The sequence below is a fragment of the Mus caroli genome, unplaced genomic scaffold (genome assembly GCF_978045245.1).
Source record: "Mus caroli unplaced genomic scaffold, Mus_caroli_1 scaffold_10, whole genome shotgun sequence".
Taxonomy (NCBI): Eukaryota; Metazoa; Chordata; class Mammalia; order Rodentia; family Muridae; genus Mus; species Mus caroli.
In genome coordinates this window covers 2,921,565-2,939,865 of record NW_028227265.1, presented here as the reverse complement: position 1 = coordinate 2,939,865, position 18,301 = coordinate 2,921,565, and the positions used below count along the sequence as shown (strand labels likewise).

The following is an 18,301-nucleotide window of genomic DNA, read 5'->3' as shown; positions in this document are numbered from 1 at the left end:
TTTGTCTCCCATTTGGTTTCCAAGACTACTTTCTTTTTCACAACCCCTTCTTCGTGTTTCATAAATACAATGTATTTCCTTATCTGCTCACCTACCTGGGTGAACCATTCGAGGTTTAGTTAAGAATCTGCATCTTTTGTGGTACCTCTACCCTGGGCATGATTCCCATGGCATCTTTATATTCTGTTCATGGGCTGTCTGCGATGTCATATGTAGACTTGTTCTGCTTCCCAATAGAAGGATCAGTCTTACCCTGCCAACTGTACTACATGAGGGATCTGGAACTACTCTTGAAAATTAAATATGAAATAACACATTTTAAATCTTTAATAGAAAAGTTGGAACTCAAGATAATCGCCCATAAAATAAAACCAAGATGAAGAGGAAAAAGGACAGAAGACAAAACAGATCAAGTAGCTCCAATCTGTAACCCCAGTGTTAAATTAAAAGGAGCCCCAGAAAGTGGCAGGGGAACTAAGAAGGAAAAAATTATAAAAGAAATGAAGAGAGTGTTTTCTTAATTTAAAACAAATGTTTGTTTAATTTGAGGAGTTTTACTTTGGGGGCTGGTGGGGGAGGGGGTTGGAGAGATGGGGCAATGGTTAGAAGCACTTGCTGCTCTTGCACAGGGCCTGAGTTCAGCTCCCACTACCCACATGAGGTGTCTCCAGCTCTAGGGGATCCAATGCCTTCTTCTGACCTCTGTGTGCATCCACATGTGCACACACACACTTCTTGTATTGCTTATATTTCATTGACTCATGAGACATTGAACTGAATTCAGTAGTTGACATACCCAGAACAGTTGGCACAGCCAGAGCCATAAACAAACACATCTTGCCGCTGGCTATCCTCTGACTTGGATGGTAGGATCTGAAGGAACCTGGGTGCACTGGAGAGTCATCCTTCTGCCTGTCTCTGGTCCGGAGCATCAATGAGAGAAGGCATGAAGGATGTTCTACACAGTTATGTGGATGGCCATCAGGAGAGCACTCAGTATGAACCAAGAGGAGTCTGTTGTGACTGAAGTGGATCTCTGCCCCCTCCCCCAGCTCATCTGGGTCCCCCTGCAGTCAGAGGCATACACAGGTGAGCATGCCAGCCGGCATGGATTAGTGCTCAGTTCTTGCTCTTAAACCAGCACAAGGCTCGCTAGCCAACTCGGTCATATTAGAAACAAGGTCAGCCAAGCTGAACTTTCCCTTTCTGGACATGAATCCTGAGTCCATGATGTGACTCTGCTAGGTCCACAGATCCAGAACCCTTGTATTTCTACTTCCTGTCAGGGACCCACTCGGCTCCACCTTTCCAGCAGCTTGGGAAGTCAGTGTATCTATGTCTCCCCTTCCTCCACTTTTCCACCACTGTCAGGATTTGGAGAAGTCAAATAGATTTGCAGAGAGGATGTAAGCTGTCCAGCTGCCTTTGGGTGGCCATGACACAGCACAAATCGTGCTTTATAACACACACACACACACACACCCCGATCTTGACCAGTGGGGTTGTGGACTTCTAGCACTCTGTCCTAGTATCTTTCACATGTTGTGCTTAGCACAGTCTCTGATAGGCACAGCTCAGTTCACTGTTGCAGAAGGCTTCAATACGTCATGGTGGAGCAGGCATGGCAGAACCTGAGATTAAGGTGATTCATGTCTTGATGGATTAGGAAGCAGAGAATGTGTGGCAGGAACAACCTAGGGGCTGGGTATGGCTTTCAGGGCCCACCCCTGTGACCTGTTCACACCAGCCAGTCCCACTTCCTCAAGGTTTCTCAGCCTCCCAAATAGTACCACTGGCTAAGGAACGAAGAGTGAGGACCTACGAGGGACCTTTGAGATTTGCCATAACAGATGGTGATCCCTTATGAAGAACAGAAAGTGAGTTTGTATTCACACCAGGACAGAACCTGTGACCTTGCTGGTGTAGTCATGGAAGTGTGTAACAGCTATCAAGACAGACATGAAGGAAGTTGTCATCCTCCTGCAGGGACCCATAGGGGCTTGAGCAACACCGCAGAGCGTGAAGTGGGAACACTATGATAACATCTCACAGCAGACACCAGCTTTTGAGGAAGAAGGAACTAGAATGGCAGCAACACCACCAATCAGTTCGTAGCCTGTTTAGGAACCGGAACATTCTACTGGCTTGTTGAGAAGCCACACGGGACTCCTAGGATCGGCATAGGTGGCAAAACTCTGTCATGTTCTTTGAACCGGAAATGCTATTCTACCTGTTCCCTCCTCACAGGACTTCAGGTCCCTCCCAAATAATTTTTTTGTTTCTTCCATGCCTACATCATAGTTTACCAGTAAACAACACAACCTGCATTTTAGATTGCTTATTAGAAAAAATTAAATTCAAAGTACTATCAAATCTCCTTTGGCTCCTGATTTTAATTTTCTTCCATTGCTGGATTTTAATATTATGTGACTCCAGGAAGACTACTCCCCACTCTAGCGTACTTGGTATTTGGCTAGTGATGTCTTTTCTTAAACTCTGTAAGGATTAGTAAGGCCTGAATCCACTTCTAAGTCACAGGCCAGCTGCTTTCCTTTCTGGACAGCCGCCATGGAGCCATACCACATCTGTGAGTCTGGACCAGGGACCTCTGGGGACAGCACTTGCCGAATCTGGATCCTCTTCACCAGGGTCTTCATTCCCAGACAGCCATGGCTCAGCACCTCTCTCCACAGGCTCTCCATGTTTATCATCCCTTAGGCCTCCCCTGCTCTGCCTCTTTCACTGACTGTGAAAGAAAGGCAGGCTTTGCTTTGCTTAAACATTTTTAAAATACCAGTGAACTCTCCTTGGAAAATCTGGAATTGTCTGAAAGGTTTCTTCTGAAGTGTGTTCTGCCTGGTGCCATCTTGTAAGACCCTGATTTCCTGGATGCGCTAGCTGCTTCTCTTCTGGGCAGGCTTAGGGAAGGGGAGACATGAATGTTCACATGATAGTGTAAAGAAGGGAGAATCAGGCGGTGGGAGCCAGAGGCAGGCGGATTTCTGAGTTCGAGGCCAGCCTGGTCTACAAAGTGAGTTCCAGGAGAGCCAGAGCTACACAGAGAAACCCTGTCTTGAAACAAACAAACAAACAAACAAACAAACAAAGAAGGGAGAAGATTTGCAGGTAGTTTAAACTATTTGTATTATAGCCAGAATGTATTCGTGTGCTCAAAAACTGCTCATCCAATGGCTGGAAAGATGGCTCTGTAGTCATAAACATTTGTTGCATTTGCAAAAGACCCATGCTCAGTTCCCAGCATCCATATAAGGCAGCTTGCAACTGCCTATAATTCTAGCTTCTGGGGAATCTGACACTCTTTTCTGGCCTCCATAGGCATTTGCACAAAATCCACACAGGCATGCATATGCAGGCGCACATGCACACACAGAGTCAAATAAGTCTTTCTACAGCGCTTATCTCTGCCTAACCACGAAGAAAAACTATCCATTCTTATTCACCACCTTCCCCATCAGAAAAGACAAATAAAAAATGCTCTAGCCCACACAGGGGTGCTCCAGCCTCTACACATTGTGACTTGATATTCTCACCCACAATGCTCACCCTTGAAAGCCACATCGTCAAGCTGCAGGATGGATCTCAGTGTTGAAGTAAGTTTACAACTCTCTTGTTGAGCCTGCAACCCATGAGTCATGGGTCAGATGCTCCTGCCAGTGACTTTCGTCTTCCACTTGAAAGTTACTGAACCCCACAGTCAGCTCCTGTGGACTTGAGTCTCCAGGTCAGATAATCCTGGCACACCTGCCATGAAAGCTGCCAGCTCCATGGAGTAAGCAGAAGGAACAACAGCCGGTGACATCATGCCACAGTGTGGGGCTGCTCACCGTCACCTCTCACTGCAGCTCCTGGGGACCAACCATCCCCTCTGGCCTCTGCAGGCCCAAGAACACAAATATGCATCGACAGATAATAAAAATAATCGCAACTAGGAGACCTAGTCCTTTTTTGTTTTGTTTCCCCCACTTTGAGGCAGGAGCTCATGTAGACCAAGTTGGCTTCAAACTTGCTGTGTGTTAAGAATGGTTTTGAATCTCCAATCCCTCCCTCCACCTCCCAAATGCTGGAATTACAGGGTTGTGCCTGCAGGGCTGGGGATGGAACCCAGGACTTCTTGCATGCTAGGCAAAAACGCTCCACCAAATGAACCACATCCCCCTCCCTGTTAATTTTTTTTTCTTATTAGCTGAGTAGAAGGTAAGTCATGGTTTGTATGAACCCAAGATGATAACTAACACTCTCTCTCTCTCTCTCTCTCTCTCTCTCTCTCCCCTCCCCCTCCCCTGCCCTCCCCCCCTCCCCTCCCCTGCCCTCCCCCCATTTTAGGGAATGCTGTCGGTTCTTTGGAGACAATGGCTTGACTCTGAAAGTGTTCTTTACCAAGGCAGCACCTTTTGGTGTTCTTTGGACTCTCACAAACTACCTGTACTTACACGCAATAAAGAAGATAAACGCCACAGACGTCTCCGTCCTGTTCTGCTGCAACAAATCATTTGTTTTCTTGCTGTCGTGGATCGTTCTCAGGGACAGATTCATGGGAGTGAGGGTAAGGTCTCCATTAACTGTCTTGCCCCTCTCTGCCGTGCCCGGAACCCGCCCTACAAGCAGCAGCTGCTGGCCGAGGTCCTGATCCTCAGAAGGGTTCTTGCTATGGCTTTCAGGCCTCCTTACTTGCTACCCACGCTAGAGAAGCATTTGTGAAAGCAACTTTCATCCCCGACATTTCCACGAGCATCCCCTAAAGCTCATGCCAAGCAGGGAATCAACCTGGTTTATGTGTCTGGGAGGGGCTCAGGGCCTTGCCTGAACCATGTAGCCAGAAACACCAGTGCTAAATTAGAGCTGAGAGGTGGGGCAGGGCAGTGGGGTGGGGATTTCACTTCAAACTGTTGATCGTGGGCAAATGCAATGGCATTCCTTGAATGGCCAGAATTTTCCCAGAGAAAATTTCATAGTCGATTGAGAGCTAGCTAGAGTTCATGACAGCTGTGTGCAGCATGGTAAGTGCAGTGCAAAGTCCCAGCTGGAACATGGAGATGCCTAACCCAAGGAGAGGGGTTGGTCAAGGACAGAATCTTGGTGGCTCTTTACCTTCTCCCTCTGGTGGTCAGGGGCTGCCTCTGCTGTTCTTCTCCTTGCCACAGAGTAGGACAGAACACTGGTCACTTAGAACACAGCTGATCATCTCCTCCTTCCTTCCTGAAGCTCAGGGCCCAGTGCTGGGTAGCCTCACTCGACCTAACCTTGCTGGCAACCATCAAGAGGCAGACTCCGGGTCCTCTGCTTCTGTCCTTGCTTCACTGTCCTGAGACGAATGACATCACCTTTAGGGTGGGCTTACGCCCACCTGAGTTATACAAACAGCAGTGGGGACGTGAGTCAACTGCTGGTTCATATTTTTAGCTTACAGCAGGGGGAGAGTTTGTTTTGAGGCTCAGTGTTAATTTTGGAATAAAAACTCACGCCCCAGGCTGCCACCCAGAAAAGCCTTCAGTAAATCAATGATCTAATATGTGTCTGGAGGGACTGCAGGTGCTTCACACAGACTCAGAGTTAAAGACTTGGGTGTCCCGGGGTCACTAACCCATGGTTATGCCTTTGCAGGCTTTACTTGGGGGTCAAAGAATCAAGAGACTCCATAGAGCTTTGGGGCATGATGCAGATGTCCCGAGCAAATTTTTTTGTTATGGGACAGAGATGCTTCAAGGTCAATGGCACAGAAACAGAAAGAGATGTGGGTGAGAGTAAACTTGAGCTATTCAGCCGACTTGCAGAGTACAGTGTGGTTGAGATCTGTGCTCATTTGTTGTTTGTGGGTAGGAGACTTTCCTATACCCTTCTATTGGGATAGAGCCTGGCAATGCTAGCCTCTGTTTAACGTGCTCTCTACTGACCCCTGCACACTACAGGTTTGTGTTAGGCTTTCGGTACTCAGTGGGTGCTGTAGGGAGAAGCTACAGGGCCGCGTGGATGACAGGATGTTGTAACGTGCATACACTGTGCAGGCAGGCATGCTCTCCTTTTAGGAGTGCATGGCTGGTCACTGAAGAACTTCCCACTGTAGGCTACAGGATCAATACAAAGCTCAGAAAGCTCATGGAATCTATGAGGCAAAATGAGAGAGAGCTGGAGGCCACTCAAGTCCTTGTCAGGGATGGGCAGTTCCTGCCTCTAGGGAATTATCAAAGACTTAGGAGTTACTGTAGCTTCCTGCCTGGGGGTTTGGTGATCAATGCCAGCTTCATAATCGTGAAGGATCGGACCAAGGCTCCTCCTTGTGGAGGAGAAGGCTTGCAAGAAGCGGGGTCATGGGGCAGCAGGGGCAGCAAATAAGACTTGTGTGATTGCCGGGCGTGGTGGCGCACGCCTTTAATCCCAGCACTCGGGAGGCAGAGGCAGGCGGATTTCTGAGTTCGAGGCCAGCCTGGTCTACAAAGTGAGTGCCAGGACAGCCAGGGCTACACAGAGAAACCCTGTCTCGAAAAAACCAAAAAAAAAAAAAAAAAAAGACTTGTGTGATTAAAATAATTGCTTCAGTCACCCAGTTACAGCTTATTGAAGATGGGAAGGGGCATCTGTGGCTCTAGTGACCTAGGTGGTGGACAGGTCCAAAATATAAGGAAAACATGTCTTCTAATACTCTGGAGATCCTGGTCACTCCTGGTGTCACCAGGTGGTTGCTGCCGAGGTATCTGTTTAAACATAGCTCTGCCTGTCCCCAACTCTGCTTACAGTTAATTCTGAGTCCTGGGACAAAGGTTCTCACATGGTAGCCAAATGCTCAGTCTGGGAGCCAGTGACAAGGCTGTGCATCCATGAGCAGAACCAATGTCCGAACTGTCGCTTGCCGAGACTTTAAAGTAGACAGAGAAGAGAGATCATCATCTGGTGCCCTGGACGGAGATGTTGGATCAAGAACCTGTGAATCCACAGGACAAACTTGACAGATGTGAGGAGAATCCAGTGTCGCACAGAAAATAGGCGGGGATACTTTCACACGGAATCCAGAACCCTCCAGTGTCTCAGTGTATGGAACATAAAGCCAGCGGATACCTTCCATACCACACTTGGCCTCCTTGAACTCTCAGGCTAGATGAGGACCTGGGCTCTGATCTTCTGACTGAAGGATCTTGAAAGTGAGATGGGAAAGCACCCACACACTTTGGAAGGCAGCCTCGCCTTCCAAAGGGCCTCCTACTAAAGCCTCAGAGAGCAGGGACCACACAGTCAGATCCACAGACCTCAAGACCAGTGCTAGGACCCCAGGAAGTCACTGTCTCTGGTACTTCCTGCCTGAGTGAACCCACAGGGCTGAGTTGTCTGTCTCCACAGCTGAGGGCAGCCTCGCCTGCTCTGGCTGGCTCCTCTAGTCTCTCCCTGAATCTCTGCACAGCCCCGTTGAGATGGAAGCTCTTAACTGTTGATTGTTAACCGGTAATGAAAAACATGGGAGAGGCTGGAATCTGCCTTGCAAGTCTTCAGGAAAAAATAACCCAGTCTCCTTTGTTACTTCAGAATTATCATAAATCTGTCTCTTTTCTTCTTCTTCTTCTTCTTCTTCTTCTTCTTCTTCTTCTTCTTCTTCTTCTTCTTCGTCTTCGTCTTCGTCTTCGTCTTCATCTTCTTCGTCTTCTTCTTCGTCTTCTTCGTCTTCTTCGTCTTCGTCTTCGTCTTCTTCTTCTTCTTCGTCTTCTTCGTCTTCGTCTTCTTCTTCTTCTTCTTCGTCTTCTTCGTCTTTGTCTTCTTCTTCTTCTTCTTCTTCGTCTTCGTCTTCGTCTTCGTCTTCGTCTTCTTCTTCTTCTTCTTCGTCTTCTTCGTCTTCGTCTTCTTCTTCTTCTTCTTCTTCTTCGTCTTCTTCGTCTTCGTCTTCGTCTTCTTCTTCTTCTTCGTCTTCTTCGTCTTCGTCTTCGTCTTCTTCTTCTTCTTCGTCTTCTTCGTCTTTGTCTTCTTCTTCTTCTTCTTCTTCTTCTTCGTCTTCTTCTTCTTCTTCTTCTTCGTCTTCTTCTTCTTCTTCTTCTTCTTCTTCTTCTTCTTCTTCTTCTTCGTCTTCTTCTTCTTCTTCTTCTTCTTCTTCTTCTTCTTCTTCTTCTTCTTCTTTCTCCCTCTCCCTCCCTCTCCCTCTCTTTCTCCCTCCCTCTCTCTCTCTCTCCCTCTCCCCCCCCACCTTCCTTCTCTCCCTTCCTCTGGGTTTCCTTCGTACCAGGATGCCATCACATTCACAGGGTAGCCCAGGATGACCCAGACATACCTCTATCCACACCTAAGAGCATGGCAGGCCCTGGATCACTCTGTGTTTTAGTTGCTTCTCTTGTTCCTGAGACAAAGCACCTGACAAAGGCAGTTTAAGGAAGGGAGAGTTGGCTGTGGCTCTCGGTTGGAGGGTTGGAGGGACACAGTCCATCATGGTAGGGAAGACAGAATGGCAAGGCAGCTGTCCACACTACACCTGTAGTCAGGAAGCTGGTGCTCAGCTCGCCTTCTCCTCACTCCATGGGGTGGTGCCACCCACTCACCTTACCTTCACTAACCCTGTACAAAGTCCCTCACAGACAGGTCTAGTGTTCCCAGGATGAGAGTCTAAGTCCCCTCAAGCTGGCAATGATGATTAGCCACACACCCTGGTGATGTTACCCATCTAAATGTTAAACCAGATTTGCTATCCAATAGCCTCTGTTTAGACTCTTCCACCTCCAGCTGTGGGCCCTGGGGCAGATTCCTTAACCTCTCTGAGTCTTGCTTCTATAAAAGAGGGTGAGTGTCACTAACCCCCTGGTTTGAGCTTAAGCATAGGAAATGCTCAGTGTTGGCTCCTGAAGCTCAGCTGTCAGATGCTGCCACTAAGGTCAATATTGAAGGGTCTTCCCCTCTCCTAGTTCCCTGGGGGCTCTGTGAGTGCTACAGCTGCCTCTGCTTGGACTCGGCATGTGTTCTGGATGCCAGAACTCTTTCCCTTAGAGATTGCATCCCACAACCTGCAAGTGCTAAGAACAGCATAGAGGAGAGACCCAGGGAAGAAACGGCTAAGGAGAAGGAAAAGGACCACACTTCCCGGTCAGGGTGTGATCTACAGTCCTCAAAGGACAGTGGTATGGCCAGCCCCTAGGGCTACTGTGTCAAAGTGAGGACAACTTCTGCTCTCACCACCGTGTGATCCCTGTTGTGAATTAAAAACACCAAGTCTGGGCCCTGTAAGGTACCTGTGGAAGATGGGAAGAGAACTCAGTAGTTCCCAGGTGCTGACTAGGTACTTTCCCTCAGGCCTTGTCATGACTGAAGAACCTGTCCTCAGAATATAATCACCAATCTGTCAAGGCTCAGTGGCCAGCCCTTGCTGCAGCCTGAGACAAAGCCAAACCACCACCCTGGCTACCCGTGCCTCAGCAGTTTGGTTCTGCTTGGATAGGTGTCCTGTAAGCTCCAGCCCTTCTCGCTCCATGAGTCTATCTGGAAGAACCCATGAATGGAACATCCTACCTCTTAAAACACTTACACCTCCTTCCAAGTCCTTACAATGTCTCCTCCCTCCATGACCTGACAATGTTTTTCTCCCTCTCATAGATCGTGGCCGCCATCCTTGCCATCGCTGGCATTGTCATGATGACCTACGCCGATGGCTTCCACAGTCACTCAGTCATTGGCATAGCCCTGGTGGTGGGCTCTGCTTCCATGTCAGCCCTTTACAAGGTAGGCACAATGAATGTACCTTTGCAGCAGGTCTGGGCATAGCAGAGCTCTGGGACTCACAGCCTGTCACTTCAGACATTCAGGATGGTGTGTGGGCTTCTAAAAAAGAGTATATATTTCCTGTATGCAGGGTCCAGGCAGGCAGCTGAGAAAGACCGGTTCCCTGGACCCATCCATGCTTGTGTCTGATGGGACATGGAGACTGGATTATGTGTATGGCTTTGTTATATAACTCAGTGGCTGTGTGATTTGGGGAGGGGGGCACCAAGCACTATGAGTCCATGACGGTTCAAACACTACTTGTGAAATAAACACACAAAAGTATCTTTGGCAAGTGCTCGACAGAGTGGCTTATGTCTTCCATGCCATCACTCACAGAGGTAGGAGCATTGCCACAAGCTTGTCTTGAGCCTTTGCCTCAGAAAAGAAAAACAAAGTTTTGACAAATATTAGACGTCGTTGGAAAGTACTCCCTAAGTGCCAGTCTAGAGACAACAAATGACTGTTGCATAGCAGGGTGTCCTGCTCTTATACCAATTCTGTCAGGCTCCATGCCATAGTTTCCTAGCTACTGTCTCTCCCTCTCCTCTCCTTTCCTCTTCCCTAGGTCCTCTCTCTCCTCCTTAGATAGAGAACAGAAGATGGAGACGTTTCCAGGGCTACAAAATGTCTACACACACACACACACACACACACACACACACACACACAGAGCCAATGATCACTTTCTCTAACTAGGCTCCTCCCCTGGGTAGCACTTCCTCCAGCTAGGCTCCACCCATTCTCAGGGATCTCTGCCTCTAACTACGCTCCTCCTTGTAAAGCTTCCTTGGCCTTCCTGAACAAAGCCACCAGCTGGGGACCACAAGTTTAAACACACAAGCCTGCGGGGGACATGTCACCTTTAAACCATAGCACCTGTCTAGAGGGACTACCTAGGCAGTCAAAAAGCTCTTCGCTCCTTTTCCCGATTGCCTGCAAATATGTGGGGAGCATATTAGGCAAAGGAACCATGAGGACAGACAGACAGCCACTTTGCTGGGCTCCTTATTCACAAAACAAGTTGGATAGGGCCCACGGTGATGCCTGAGTCCAGCTTCTGGCCACACAGTCACATCTGTCCTCTGTCTCCAGCCCTTTGAATATCAAAAATGATGTGCAAACAAGACTACTGCAGGAGGATTGAGTCTAGCGCAGGTCATTAAGGCCTGTGCCATTTCTACAAAGGGAGGTAAGATGGAGCAGAGACTAGCAAAGTCCCTCAATTTTGTTTCAGAGAAAACATCTTTGCAGATAAAGGCCTCTTTTTTGTGGGGTGGGGTGGGGGAATGGCTGTTTGATGTGCTGTTCACAGGTAAAACTGCTTGCCTTGCAAGCATGGGGTCCAGAGTTCAGAATCCCAGTCCTCTTGAAGTGCTAACTGGGCATAGCAACCCATCTACGATCCCAGTACATGGAAGACAGCGAGCGATGGGAGACCCTACAAGGAAGCTGGCTGGCTAAACCACCCAGATAGACAAGCTCTGGGTTCAAATAGAGACCCTGTCCCAATATATAAATTCAGGAAATTAATCCAGGAAGACACCAGTGGTCAATCTCTAAGCCTCACACCCTCAGGCACACACACACACACACACACACACACACACACACACACACACAGAGAGAGAGAGAGAGAGAGAGAGAGAGAGAGAGAGAGAGAGAGAGAGAGAGAAAGTATTGTCCTGGGTCAGGATCCATTTGGAGGCTCCAGAGAGGCTGTGCAATCATGGCTGGTAGACAGTTCTCTGCATTCTAAGCATGGTGCACATAACATATAACAGCCGCGTGCAGTATGCAGGTCTATAACTCCTGGAGACAAGGTTTATGAGGACAGACATAGTTCAGCCTGAACTGCTGCTACATAGCATGTGGACTGTGAAACTCCACCAAGCCTCATCAGGCTTCACTGACAGACGAGGCAGGTCAAACCCAGTGGAACTGTGGTGCCTACCGTGCCGGCAGCCCCCAGATTTCCACATAGATGGATCTGGGTTTATCCTCACCGCCTTCTCTCTCTCTCTCTCTCTCTCTCTCTGGCAGGTTCTGTTCAAGCTGCTGCTGGGCAGCGCCAAGTTCGGAGAAGCGGCCTTATTCCTGTCCATCTTGGGTGTGTTCAACATCCTCTTCATCACCTGCATCCCTGTCATCCTCTATTTCACCAGGGTGGAATACTGGAACTCCTTCGACGACATTCCATGGGGAAACCTCTGTGGGTTTTCCATTCTCTTATTGAGTAAGTAGCAGCCGCCTGGGCAGAAGCCCCAGCAGATAGCAACAGACACAGAAGGAAAAGCCTGTGCTCTCTTGCTGTCCTGCAGTTCTCCCTCTTTTTCAAAGTCCTTGTGACTTCTTAAAAGAACACTATTTAAGGTTTTTTTTTTTTTTAAATATTTTCTTTGGGGGTGGCCTTAGAAGGTAGGGCATGTAAAAAGATGTATGCCCACATGTCCACAGGTCACACTTTCCTTGTAAGTGTGTGAGTGTATACTTACACTTATGAGTTTTGCCTGCACGTATGTGGACCATGTGATGCCTGTGGAGGTCTGAAGAAAGATCTCAGATCCCCTAGGACTGGAGTGACAGATGGTTGTGAGCCACAGTGTGGGTGCTGGAAACCAGACCTGGTGTCCTCTGTGAGAGCAGCAAGTGCTCTTAAACCCCGAGCCATCTCTCAATCCCTTATTTTTATTTTTGTTTACATGTGCATGTGGGTGAGGGAGTGAGTATATGCAGGTGTCCACAGAGGCCAGAACAGGGCGTCTGTCAGATGTCCTGGAGCTGGAGTTACTAAGCAGGCTGTGAGCTGTCTGATGTAGGTGCTGGGAATTGAACCCAGGTCCTCTGAGAGAACAACTGGCGCTCTTAACTGCTGAGCCATCTCCTTGGACTTTAGGAGGGGCTTTGCAGAACTGTGGTCATTGTCGTGGCAGTTGTCATATCAGCTGTCACTGCTGCTCTGAATAGCATAGTGGCAACAGGGGATTGGTAATGTCTCTGTTCTTCAAGAGTGATTAATTACCATTCTCATTAGCATTTCACTGCTAGGTAAAGGCTGCTGCTGGGAAGAAAAGAGACAGAGACCCTCGGGAGTTCATTCTAGTTTCATTTTGCTGCTGTGAAGGATCTTAGAGGAGGAAAGGGATTCATTCACCTGGCTACACTTCCAGATCACAGTCTAACACTAAGGGGAATCAGAGCAGAAACTCACACAGGAGCGTGAAGCAGAAACCGTGGAGGAACACAGCTTACTGGCTTTATAGCTCAGTCGCTGGGTCACACTTAGCTAGCTTCTGAAGCCCAGGACCACTTGCTTAAGGATTGATGCCGCCCACAGTGGACTGAGTCTTCTTAACATCAATTAACAATCAAAACAACCCCCCAGGCCCCGACTGACATGTCCACAGGTCACTCTGATCTTGGCAATTCTTTAACTGAGACCTGAGAATAGGCTGTCAGGTTGACAATTAAAGCTAAGGACACCTCACATCTCTTATTCAGCCACCCAGGAACAGAACCAACAATGGAGAACAGCAGAAGCTCTTTGGTCACTTTTTTTTCAGACCCATTCCCTCAGGTTCTGAAACTTGTTTTGTTTTCTCGGGTTTTTTTTAAGGTTTATTTTTATTTATTTATTTATTCATTTTATGTATGCGAGTACACTGTAGCTGTCTTCAGACGAACCAGAAGAGGGCATCTGATCCCATTACAGATGGTTGTGAGCCACCATGTGGTTGCTGGGAATTGAACTCAGAACCTCTGGAAGAGCAATCAGTGCTCTTAAGCGCTAAGCCATTTCCCTAGCCCCCTGAGACTTGTTAAAATGCTCCTCCTAATTCCAGTCCTGCACCTTCAAGAAAAAAGCTTAAGTTCATGGAATGACAGGACTCCTTGTAATGCCTACCTCCTGACTGTCCGAGAACTGAGGCCAAATGAGCCAGCACAGAAGTCAAGGATAGGACAGTTATGGGTAACTCCAGTCTTCAAAATTCTCTATTTCAGCATTCAATATTGTATTAAATTTTGGAATTGCTGTCACGTATCCCACGCTGATGTCTCTCGGAATTGTCCTCAGTGTACCTGTAAATGCAGGTAAGCATTGTTTCATGGATCTCTGCCTCTCTGTGTGTCATAAACACACCATCTCTTTGGCTTACACACACGTACACGCACACACACACACACTTTCACATATCTGTTATTACTGTGGCTGCTGCATAATGCATGTTCAACCTCTACAAAGAAAGAAGATGCATTTAGCATACTTAGTATGTAACCCTTTGTTTCATACAGTCTTTTCCCATGACAGGTTTGTGTTGTTGTTGTGTTAACTATCTTGCTGTACTTGGGATGGAACTAAGAGCCTCTTGCACACTAGGCAGGCTCCCTACCACTAAACTATTTTCAACATTCTATTTTGAGACAGGGTATGGCTAGCTTTGAACTCACTTCATAGCCCAGACAGTCTTTGAATCTGCAGTCCTCCTGCCCAGTCTCTAGGATTACAGGTGTGTGCCATCAGGCCTGATTCAGCAGAGAAACTTCAATGCCCAGTTGAGCCCAGCAGGTCCAAGGCTATCTCCATCCTAATAAAGAACAAGCCTAGGGCAGCCTAGAGCAGGAAATGAGTGAATTTTTGCAAGTGACTTTCATGAGGAGAACTTGCCACATCCGGCAGTCATGTGGAAACAGGTTGGCACTCCAGTGAGACAGGAATGTTATTTCCTTCTGCCTCCTGGACGAGAGCCAGAACCCTTTGGGTATGGGAACCCACTTTGTCCTGGGGCCTTGTGGTTGGCTCCTTTCCCTGGCTGCTTTATGCTGGCTTGAGCTTGCAATTTCCTCTCCAGAATCCTCTGCCTCATACCCTTGTAACATTGCCTCTGGACCCCTGACTCCATTAGAGAACTGGTTTCCAGAGACCCAGCCCCATATCCTATCCACAGTAGAGTTTTCAGAAACAAAGCCACTCTTGATTTTAGAGACTCTCCTGAAGTCTGGCTCCCCTCCCCGACTCCCCATGCTGTCCCACAGTTCTTTATGCCTTACCTTGATCAGACTCTCCCAGGTGCCTCGTGGCCACAGTGTGAAGAGACCTCAGAACAGTAGGCACAGCCCAGCACTGCCCACCCCATCCTAGATGTCTGAGGTCCCCATTCACCAGCCCTTTGGTCAATGTGTCTCCTCACAATTGAAGGCTGTGCCTGCCCCCTTTCGCTTCCTATTCAGAAGGAGAGAAAACGATCCATAAGACAGTACTTCAGAGCTAGGGGGATGGCTGGCATGGTGGCACACCCCTGTAATAGCAATACTGAGGAAACACAGACAGGAGACTCCCTGGGCTCATGAACCAGCTAGCCTAGCCTACTTAATGGGCTCTAAGCAAGAGAGAAACCCTATTGCAAAAAAAAAAAAAAGAGAGAGAGAGGGTACCCAAGAAACAATAGCTGAAGTGGCCCCTCATCTTTGTAAACAGCACACATGTACATACATGCATGATTACACACACACACAAACACACACAGAGAGAGAGAGAGAGAGAGAGTTACTACGAGGTGCAAACGGCACCTGAGCTCCTACACAGCTGTCAAAAAGCAGTCTAAACATGATAGGCTCCTGGAAGGCACTTCCCACACAGCAAGCACCCTTACAGCCTTGTCTTTTAATTTGGTGTTACATGGGGATATGGTAAAAGGCATGTCCCACACTAGTTTGGCACTGAGAGTTACTTTGGCCACATCCTGCAGCCGAAGATTAGTAAGGGACATTATGCATGGCTTAACTGCAGAACAGAGGGTTAATCCCATGTCAAAGGCAGGAATCCAATTCCCACCAAGAGGAGGAAGGTGAGGACCAGTGTTCTGGAACTTGGCAGAGCAGAGCAGTCACCAGCCTGCAGGGCTCACCCTGGTGTCTGCTCAGAGGACCCTGGGTGAACCATCCCCAGCCAATGAATAAACAGTTGTCAGTGTCAAACACTGAAATGTTTCTGAGAGTCCACAGGGAGACTCTGGGAGAAACTGGTTTGGGGGTGCACTGTTACCCTCTCATTCCTTCTCTGCCTCCCTGCTAGACAAAGTGGGGAGTTGGGGAGAGAATTAGGAGGAGGCAGGAAGTTGGGAGAATAACAGAGCCTAACCATGACAGAGAGGAAGAGCAACCCCCACCAGGGTGAGCGGTGGGCAGTTGCAGGGTTAGTCAGTAGTTTGCAACCTCCAATAGAAGAGAGAAGAGACCCATCTCCCCACCCCCGACCCCCTACAGCAATACTGTCTCCTGAGCCAGGCAGGCTTCAAATGAGCTCAGTCTGGCTTAGCCAAGGAGAGAAGGGAGATGCCCCCAAATAGAAAAGAAGGTGCCTTCAACAGTGGGGTTGCTCCGAGCACCGTTGTGGCTGTTAGAAGAAGGATTAGATGTTTACAGATGGATCTCAATCCATCTCCCAGTTACTCCTGTCACCTGACTGTTCATCAAGACGGGTCAGGTGTCTTTAGTGAAGCCCTTGGGAAAGGGGCATCACCTGAGGCTTAGAGCCTCACCACAGTCGATGGGCATGGATAACAAGAACTCTCCATTACAGCTTAGTATGCTGGCACACACGGGTAACCTCAGCACTCTCCATTACAGCTGAGCATGCTGGCACACACGGGTAACCTCAGCTCTCTCCATTACAGCTGAGCATGCTGGCACACACGGGTAACCTCAGCTCTCTCCATTACAGCTGAGTATGCTGGCACACACGGGTAACCTCAGCTCTTGGGAGGCAACGGCTTCAAAGTCATCTGCAGCTACTTAGTGAGCTCAAGGATAGCCAGGGCTACGCTACCTGAGACTCAAGAAACAGAAACAAAGTCGGGGGAGAGATGGCTGGGCAAAGACTCTTACCACCATGCCTGGTAACCCAGGTTAAATTACTGGGATCTGCAAGGTGGAAGGAGAGAAATGACTCCCAAAAGTTGTCCTTTGACCGCACTGTGCCCCCAATACTCACAAGATCATATGCATACACGTTAAGCAAGCAAACAAGCAAATTAAAATATATAAACGAAGCTTTTAAAAAGAAAACTCACAATTAGTATCCTAAAAGAACTGGGTCAGGTTTGTTTATCAAAGCACATACACATGTACTGAGATTAAATTATAAAATAAATGTCATGCATGACATCACAGATACTGTGAAAAGTACCTAAAATATAAATAAAAATAGTATTTTCTTCATCCTGAAACCCAAATCCCCCAGAATTAAACCCCCACCATGTCTAATTGTATGTGTGTGCTCCCAGTTACCCTTGATTTATTTTTCTCACACTCAAGTCACCAACTTATACTTGGTGCTGGATTAGATTCAGATGGCGACACCCAAGCCCAAGGCCTCAGAGGAGACAGGTGTTGAGAGATTCAGGCGGCACCGGCCTGCCCTGTCGGATGCTCAGACATATCTCCATATCCACAGACTGAGTAACCGGTGCTCTGTCTCCCACAGTGGTCGATCACTACACCAGTCAGATAGTCTTCAACGGGGTCCGGGTCATCGCCATCATCATTATCGGCCTGGGCTTCCTCCTCCTGCTCCTTCCAGAAGAGTGGGATGTCTGGTTGATCAAGTTGCTCACCCGCCTCAAAGTGAGGAAGAAGGAGGAGACAGCAGAGAGCAGCGGGGACTTGGGCACAGGTCCCCAGAGCAGGAGCAGAAGAGCCCGCCCATCCTTTGCTCGCTGAGAAAACTCCTCTAGAACTCTGGGATGCCCCCATGGTAATGTTTTTGAGGTCCATTCCTGATGGAGGAACCTCAGTTGGGTGAGGTGTACATACATGTACAGTTTTGGTAACTGCAGTAAGTTCTACGGTATTTATTGGCATGTCCAATTTGCTTGCACTTTTCCACGTCAGACCTTCCACTAAGGGTACCGATTCAAAACAGATGAGAAAAGAACCTCTCAGCGCTTCTTAAATGAATGTAAAGCGAGGTAAAATGAGCCTTGTGTCGGTCTCTTCAGAGGACAGGCAAGCTGGACAAGCCAGGGCAAAGGCTCTGCCTCTTAGCAATTGAAAGTGACATTGTGCACTGTGATTATTTTTCAGCTATAGTAGGTCATATTTTGTTTTATACCAGAACTGTATACTTAATTTTAAGGAATCTCAATGAACCAAAAGATAATTGTCAGTTAATTTGGATGGGTAGATGGATAGATGGGTGGGTGGGTGGGTGGGTGGATGGATAGATGGATGGATGGATGGATGTGTGGATGGATGGATGGATGGATGGATGGATGGATGGATAAACATATAGATGGATAGATGGTTGGTAGACAGATGGGTGGATGGGAAAGAAAAGGAAGAGAGGCGAAGCAGAAAAGGATAATGACATGAAGATAAATGGAGGACAGGCCTGTGCTGGGTCACATGATAGAAAACAGAACTCCGACCTAGCTGGTCTGGTCTCACAAGACCATGAGGAGAACTCAGTGCCTTCTACAGCATCTCTGTCCTATGTGAAGCGAGGTGACATTATATGTCACTGGCGCCGTCTTATAATTTAGATGTAGAAATCTTTAAAAAC

At 48.0% G+C, this 18,301-nt stretch overlaps 1 protein-coding gene across 2 annotated transcripts in view; it reads left to right on the top strand.

Moving 5' to 3' along the window:
* The window catches only part of Slc35f3 (solute carrier family 35 member F3), a 242,414-nt gene extending 224,492 nt beyond the window's left edge, over positions 1 to 17,922 (top strand). For both annotated transcript variants that reach the window (XM_085843510.1, XM_085843511.1), the window contains 5 exons: positions 4,345 to 4,564; positions 9,577 to 9,702; positions 11,785 to 11,977; positions 13,744 to 13,833; positions 17,225 to 17,922. In XM_085843510.1, coding sequence (XP_085699636.1) covers positions 4,345 to 4,564; positions 9,577 to 9,702; positions 11,785 to 11,977; positions 13,744 to 13,833; positions 17,225 to 17,460 — 865 coding nt within the window. In that variant the 3' untranslated portion in view covers positions 17,461 to 17,922. The remainder of the gene's footprint in view (positions 1 to 4,344; positions 4,565 to 9,576; positions 9,703 to 11,784; positions 11,978 to 13,743; positions 13,834 to 17,224) is intronic.
* Positions 17,923 to 18,301: the final 379 nt, after the last annotated feature.